The sequence below is a fragment of the Lycorma delicatula genome, chromosome 7 (assembly GCF_047948215.1).
Source record: "Lycorma delicatula isolate Av1 chromosome 7, ASM4794821v1, whole genome shotgun sequence".
Lineage (NCBI taxonomy): Eukaryota > Metazoa > Arthropoda > Insecta > Hemiptera > Fulgoridae > Lycorma > Lycorma delicatula.
The window spans coordinates 60,439,897-60,448,372 of NC_134461.1; the positions used below are offsets into that span (position 1 = coordinate 60,439,897).

An 8,476-nucleotide genomic window follows, 5' to 3' on the forward strand; every position below is an offset into this window, starting at 1 on the left:
ACAACCTCATTACATCAAAGAATGATATTGCGTATTTGACAGATGTATATGAATTGTGTAGTGATGTTAATCTTCAGCTTCAAGGTGACAAGTTGAACTTGATTAAAACAATGTTGTTGCTGCTCTGGTAGCCAAACTGCTATTACACAAGAAAATTATTGACAGATGTGAATTTAATAATGTCTCTAATTTGTCAGCAATATCCTTCAACCATAACGACTTGTTTACTGCCAATACTTGGAGAACCTCCACGGTGATTTCAAAGAACAATTCCAGGACATTTAAATATGAACATAACATACTGGATTTGGATTCCTTTTCAAATGTCAATAAAGCAGGATCATTCCAGTTAGAAGAACAACTTATAGAACTGACAACAAACAAAGAAATAAAAATAAAATTCAAAAATGGCTATCAAGAATTTTGGGATTGCAAAACCCAATCCCGCAACTATATCCTGGATTACGGTCAATTGCTCAATGATTTCTGCTAGCATTCCCATCATTGTGTTTGTCTGAATGTGGATTTAATGCTGTAGCAATGTTGCTAACAAAGAGAAAAGTCGGCTGCATGTTATCAAATATGGCTGTTTTTAAGTAAATTCGAGCCTGATATTAACAAACTTGTTAAAACACTTAAGATTCATCCTTCACATTAATGTAAGTGTCATTTTTCAATTGAAAGCTTTGTTTTAATTATTATAATGTTATATTGAGTATGCTGTCATTATTGTTGTATAACTTTATAGATACAATTGTAATTTTTTTGAAAGCAATTTTAATAAAAATACTTCCAAATATGATTAAATATGCTTTTTAATTGCTCTTATTTAAAATGTAAGTTTCAACTCAGAAGTAGGATATGCCACGTTTAAAAACAATAATTGCAGTGGCATTTTCATTCATTAAGAAAAGATAAAATGACTAGTCATAACAATGAACGTAACATATAGCTACATCCTGTGGTAATGATTCCATTGACTGGAATTCAAAATTGATTTCATCTTGATTTGTGGAATTGCCTTTAATTCAGGAATATACTATGAAACTATAAAAAATCTTAGACAAGCAATTAAAAAAATGAAAGGAATGCTGTCTAGCAGGATGTTTTATAATGCTTAACCTCAGTTAGTAAATCAAACTGTTCAAATTAAATATTCAGATGAACAGTTTGATTGCCCAGTAATTTCACCAGGAAAATCTTGATAATCCTTCCTACAGTCCTGACCTTACATCATGTGATTTTTACTTTTTTTTTGCACAAGCGCTGTTCTTGTTGCACAGGTTTAAAAATGATGTTGGTTAAAGAAGAAGATTGATGGATGTTTGAAATCACTATTAGTTGATTTTTTTATTTAAAAGTATTAAATAAGATAGTGAAACAGTAAGTAAAAATTGTGTTGACTTCAGCGTCTACTATGTAAAAAATAATGTAAGTTAATTATATTTTGTCTATAATATTTCTTTCATAAATATATTAGCCTTATCAATTCCATTTGTACTTGTTCTTTCAGATTTAACTGCTACATTCAGAAATTTAGTTTCCAAATTTATAACTGATCTAAACTTTACATTTTCTGTTCTTTATTTCCATCAACCTATTTAGCTGGCTTTTTTCAGTTGGTATTATAGCTTCTTTTTTATATTTATGATATTGTTTTATAACAATATCATGATATGATTTAAATTAAATATATTTAAATGCAATTCCTAAATCACTTTAGTCATCTTTGAAGATGTTAAATAATTATTGCAACCTCTTGGAGTATTGGTTAATTTCTATGAAATTTCAAAATTGTTGTTTAGGATTTCATGCAGAATTAAGCACAGAACCCTTTTAGTGAGCACCAACTTTTATTTATATTAATTTTGCACTTCTAAAATATTTTTGGTTTTGTGTTGGAAATGTTTCATCATATCAAACAAATCCAGTTCCATTTTACATGTAGTTAAACGTGACAAGATCATTGTTATGTTATGTAATATGTTAGTGGTTCCTATACTATGAACATTTATTGAGATACAAAATAATTTTTGTTAGAAAAAGATTTTTTATATTATATAGTGAAGCGTAATAAATTTTAGAACATTAGATTAATTTCCCTATCAGTGGCTTGGGTTCTTAAGATTATTATTCATTGCCATTTTGGTATTACTGGAATAAACTATAAAGAAGACCCATTTTATAATATTATATACTGAAAAAATACATCATTTAATCTTTTTCCATAAAAATATCTAATTATAATGAACTCATCCAAATTGTATTATGATTTCTGTTATTAGCAGGTGTTAGTTACAATGTGGGTTATATAATTAAGGCTCTTAAAATACTCAAAAAGTATAATTCAAAATTAGATTACATTATTAACTTCATATAATACTTTCAGGTAAAAAGAAATACTTAAATTTTAGGATGTGAAAAAGAGTCATCATTCAAGTGTAAACATTTTCTAACATATATTAAAAAAATATATTTTATTGTTATATGGTAAATCATTGCAAATTATTTTTTATTATTCAATTAAAATTATTGCTAATTATTTTTAGGTCTGTGTTTGCTCCATCTTGCATATCACATTCTGTTCTCACAAAAAGAGACTGGCAACTACTTAAAATAGATGAAGTATCATTAACACAAGCTTTAAGATGTTGGGAAATGCAGACACGATTTTCTATACGAAATGGGATGACATTTGACAAGTAAGTTTTAATTTTCATTATTAATTTTATAAATAGCAACATTTTCACTGTGGTTGATGGATCTCCTATTCTAAGGATGGAATTTGTTTGTTTATTATAACAAAACAGTATTATTGTTATTATTTTCTAATTTTAGCAATCTATTATGATTTTGGCATATATTTTTACGTCACCAAAAATATTAGGGTGCACAAGAGGCACTTGATAGATTGCACAAAGCTTCTAGTGTTTAAAACAGTAACAATTGGTCCAGCTCAAGAGTATAAACTTTGGGTAGCACTTAAAAATATTCATTATAGTGTGTCATCCAGCAGCCAGAGTAAGGAGCCTGAACAGGACAGTCAGGTTAGTGACGCAACCAACTTCTTCTTCCTTTAGAGTCTTCTTTCTCAGGTCTTTCCAGGATGTAATGCTGGTTTTTCTTTTGATAACCATTCTCTTTGTACAACCAGGTCCACTCTTCAAAGAGATGCCAGATTGCAGTGATAAGAGACTCATTATTGGTTGACTGGACACACAGTATTGGTTAATAATAAAAATCATTCTGATTGGTTGCACTGATATGATCGCTGCACATTATTGGCCAAAATAATGAACTCCCAACTGTCTGCTTTATACTGTTGGCAGTAAAATAATACTGGCTACAATAATAATTGTCCTGGTATTGGATGCTACAAAATGTAAACAGGATCCAATGAACCATACACAGTATTCTTAATTTAGATAATTACACAGATTGGATCAGTGAATATGGCTTTACATTTTACATTTTATTTTTCTTAATACACTTCAGTTAATAAGATGATTACATCACCTTAGACAATTCAGGTGTTATGGAGCATACCATCTGCAGGTGGGGAGAGAGATTGCTCAGTTCTGCGGCGGTGCAGTGTTCTTGGAGATTACTGAGACTGAGATGCATCAAGATATTTGTAGTTCAGGTAGGTGTAAGGCCCCAGGATTTGATGGAATAACAGTGGATCATCTACGCTCATTTGGGGTTACCGTGAGAGTTGTCAGTCATGTATTTAATAAATTGTTGTTTGAAGGATACTTCCCTGTGTGTTGGAAGAAAGGAATTGTGAAATTGTTGTTTAAAGGTAGCAACAAGGATCCTGCTGTTAGTTCGTCGTATGGGCCTCTGACGTTACTTCCGGTTATTGGCAAGATCCTTGAAAAGGTTTTGTATTTGCTAATATTTATTAGCAAATACAAAACTTTACGAGATTAACCTCTCATTTGAGAGGTTAATCTCATAAAGATTGTTGATAATGTACCAAAAACCAAATTCCATTTTTTTTTTCTTGAGGGCAGTGTAATGTACTTAAAATGTTGAAAAATGCAAAAGAATGTGAGTAATAATTATATGTTCATATTGCGTTCAGTAATATATTTGTTTTTGTGTGAATGTTTATTAAACCTCCAAAATTTAAATCATCCTTCCTCTTAAATGTTTTAAGAGTTTTTAAGCTAAATATATACTTTCTATTGAGGTTGATTAAAATAATAAGTAACATTATAACAGTCCTTTTATAGATTTCATACAAACTGTTTGTAAATTAATATTTATTATTATTTCTTCATTTTTAAATTATTTATTTACATTTTTTATTTGTACTTTTCAATTTAATAGTGATGAATTTTTCATAGTGGAAATTGCCATCTAAGCTTTAGATTCTTATTAAAGTTTTTGTAAGAGATTTTTGAACATAACTTTGTTTTCCAAACAGAGTATGTAAGTATACAATAATACAATAATTCTTTGGATTGACATTATAATTAGAACAATCCAATTATTTCACAAATTATCTTGACTTAATGGAATGTTTAGTATTTAATTATAAGTAATGATTGTTTTCAATTAAAATTGTTTAAATAAGATTTTCACAAATTACATATTTGTCTGTTGTAGTTCAACAAGTATGCTGTCTGATGCTCCCCTGAAAATTTCTGGAAAATCAGTTCGAAAACATACACGGTTAGGAGGTCAAAATAGTACAGCTCCAGCTACTCAACGAAAAAGAAGACGTAGAAAAAATCGAAATAAAAACCGTGGAAAGAAACATAAAGGTATAATATGAAACTTTATGAAAATGTTTCAGCTAATTGAGATTTACTTCATTTTATATTATTGGTTTAATTATTTTTGTGGAAGTTTACCCTTCATTAAATTACTGATTTGTTTTGTTTAACTACACTGAAATACAAAATGAATACATTAAATGAAGTTTTATGATAATTGAAAAAAAGTATTTTTAACTTAAAAAAAATAATGTTTAATAATATATACTGAAAGGTATTAAAATACCTTTAGTATCTGAAATATTAAAGCAATATCACAATAATATTAAAGCCTGAACATGTCTTATTAGGCAGAATATTGTGATAAAAAAGCTTGGTTTACAATCTTCTCTTGATGTGTGTACCATCAAATGAGATTTTTCCTCCCCCTGACATCGCAGGTTACAAATAATTTTTATACACCTACCTCTATTGCTTGTCTGAAACTGCTGTTTTTTATTTTATAAATAATGTCAATTGACATGGTTATTAAAACTAATTAGTGTCAAACAATGGAAAAAAATTGGAACCAATGTAGATTAACTTTTTGTGATCAACCACTTATGTAAATATAGCCAGACCATTGGAAGAATTTTATTTTACTTCACAACTTTCAATTTTCAAGCTCCTACTTCTTGAGATGAATCAAGGAGTGTTCCTGAATCATTAGATTATATGATACAATTTTAGTAATAATTGCACACTATCAAAGTTATATTTTTTATTCTGTCGTATTTTTTATTGTTTACTGTTTATTGTGTATTATTTTATAATAAAATATTGTATTCAAATAACAGCAACCCTTAGGTTCAATACCCTGTAAAAACAAAAAAAGTCCTACCTGTTCAACCACCAGATCTTTACCATATTCCTTCTTTTTCCAATCTTCTCCACTCATTTTTTCTTTTTGTTAAGTTCAAATCTCACAACCATTTCAAAGTACATTAAACATAAAATAACATTGTTTCCAGTTTCTTTCAGTATTAAGCCTCTTCTTATGTACTCCTGTAATGTTTACTATTTCTTCATAAATCCCTAATATGCACCAGAATTAATATACTGTTATTTTTTATAGAAAGGAAGGGTGGGAGAGTTCGACCTCAGAGATCACCTAATGGGAAAGAGCACCATTGTCAGTTCAGGCTGATAGAAAGATGCTCTTGGCCACAGTGTAATCATTCGTGTCCAAAATTACATAATCCATTTACAGGTAAGAAATAGTTTGAATTGTACTAAAGTATCTTTCTAAAATTGCAATGAAACTGCATCCTATGTTGATTAACTTCTGACTTAAACCATTGAAATTTCATCCTTATGTGTATATTACTCCACACTGTTAAATTTCCAGAATTTTCTTCATAGAAACTTCCTGTACTATTTGATGGGAGAGATTTTTAATTAAATTTTATTGTATTATCTGTGTTTTTGCAAAAGAATTCTTTATAGACCATAGGAATCATAGCTCATTCTTTATGTAACTCTTATAATCTCATGGAAAAGAGATGATTTTGCCTTTTTATTACTGCAGTAATTGGGGATCCACTGAACAGAAATTTCTTTGTTCCTAAATTATAATATTGACTGAATTAATTATTTTCTTCCAAAAGAAAAATCAAATGGATTATGGCTAATTAAACATTTTAAAGAGGACCCGGAGTCAGTAAGTTATACAGACTTCATTCTCAACCAAAGCCGTACAGTAGAACAGTAGAACCTTTAGGGCCCAAAATTCAGCATTAAGAGTTAATAAAAAGTTCTACATAAAACAAATGTAATTTATATTTATCAGGGTTAGTTCAACTTTAATTCCAGTACTCTTAAACAAAAATAACAAATATGAATGACTTGTTTATTTATTTAATAATTCTTTTTTATTAATTTAATTTTTTTACATAAAAATAGATTATAAAAATTTGTAATTTAATATTAATTTCATTTTCAGTTTTATGTTTTTAATTTTTTTAAACTTTTTGAAATTATGTTTGTTTTTCACTTAGTGTCTTTTTTTTAGGAGAAGAGATGGATTTTATTGAACTCCTTAAATCATTTGGATTAGACATGGTAAGTGTAGCAAATGCATTAGGAATAGATATGCATACATTGAACAATATGGATCATGAAGAATTGCTCAACTTACTGACACAACAATCGAATTAATATAATACTAACATAAACCAAAGTCAATGAATGTGTAAGAAAATTTAGTCAGCAGTATATAATTATAATACTCTACTTATTAAAAAAAAAAGAGTGATACATTAGTATTGTATTACTTTTTGTTTAATAGTTAATTCTTGTTGGTTATCAGAGGAGCCACTATAAAATACAGAAAAGTTACTTTTATACATTACATCAACAAAAGATTTGTTATCTTATAAAAACATCAATCAAATGTTTTCATTCTTATTTAAAAGCAACTGCAATGATTGCTATAGCTTTTATATAGAACAAAATATTTGATATATTAATGTAAAAAAGCACTTAGCTTATCTGATGTGATTTCATTTTAGCTGAATATTTTATTAGACAAATTTTGAATCTTTGTCATAAAAAAATGTATTATGTGTAGTTTGTTAGTAAAATAGTAAAGGGTATGAATAAAATACAGAATAGAAAAAATATTTTAATGCACTCCTATTCACTTTGTGCATGTCATTAGTGGTGAGGTTCGCTGCTGATCACAACTTAATAATATTTGTGTTCATATTTAAAAACAAACATTCTGAATTTTCCTTCACTTTTTGTTTCTTTACTTGCCTAACTCTTATCACTTCCAAAATAATGATAAATGTGTTAAATAAAATTATCTCATGACTCTGGATGTTTAAACAAATACATTCAGTAAACTATCTATTTTCCATACCTCTGTGTTGTGGAGTTTAGATTTAACAAACAGCTCTAGATTTTTTTAATTTTGTGGATTGTACCGTATGAGGCTGTAATGTGAGATAATTTATTTATAATAGGGGAATGAATTTTCCATATTGATTTGCAGTTAGCCTTCCCCTCCACCATTCAACACTAGTCATTGACCCACCTTTCACATTGTTTTATAAACTCAATACCATAAATCTTTGTACCAGCACTATATGTGCTTTTTGTTGAACAAGTAATCCATTCTATACATTTTTTGAATATTGGGAAGTTTAAAAAAAGTATTATTAATGGTCAAGACAAATAGTAGTACTTAATGTTTATTGTATAAATAAAACTGGTTTTTCCTAACAGTGTTCATGAGAAAGCTGAGGCTTGCTGATTTATATCAGCAAGTACATAGTAACAAAGATACTGAACTCTTATGAGTTCAGTATCTATGTTAAGTATTAACATATGTTATGTAGTAATGTTATAGTAATAGTAACTGGGTAGCCCATAAAATTCATTGCATATAATTTTTAAGAGAACATCAGTTCCCCTATAGAGAAAATAGTAGTCTGATCTTTATTTATAATATGAAAATTTATTGTTTTTTAAATCCGTTAATAATGGCAGTGATGTTGACATAGTGACAATACAATTAAAAGCCTGTGGGATGATAAATTATGCATTTAGGATCACCCGCAAATGAAATTTTTATTTTTTATAGCTCTTTCACAAGTTGAATTATTAGTAGTTTTTTTATTTTTTAATTAAAAATAAACCAAATAATTTTCAAACATTATTATTTACTTTTAAATCATATTTTATGTAATGGATATTATTTCTAGATAGTT

At 28.2% G+C, this 8,476-nt stretch overlaps 1 protein-coding gene across 1 annotated transcript in view; it reads left to right on the forward strand.

The window, feature by feature from the left end:
• Notum (palmitoleoyl-protein carboxylesterase notum) overlaps positions 1-6,920 on the forward strand; it is a 35,590-nt gene extending 28,670 nt beyond the window's left edge. Inside the window, exons 10-13 of the mRNA XM_075372010.1 lie at positions 2,550-2,702; positions 4,615-4,772; positions 5,839-5,973; positions 6,775-6,920. Coding sequence (XP_075228125.1) covers positions 2,550-2,702; positions 4,615-4,772; positions 5,839-5,973; positions 6,775-6,920 — 592 coding nt within the window. The remainder of the gene's footprint in view (positions 1-2,549; positions 2,703-4,614; positions 4,773-5,838; positions 5,974-6,774) is intronic.
• The last annotated feature ends 1,556 nt before the right edge of the window (positions 6,921-8,476 follow it).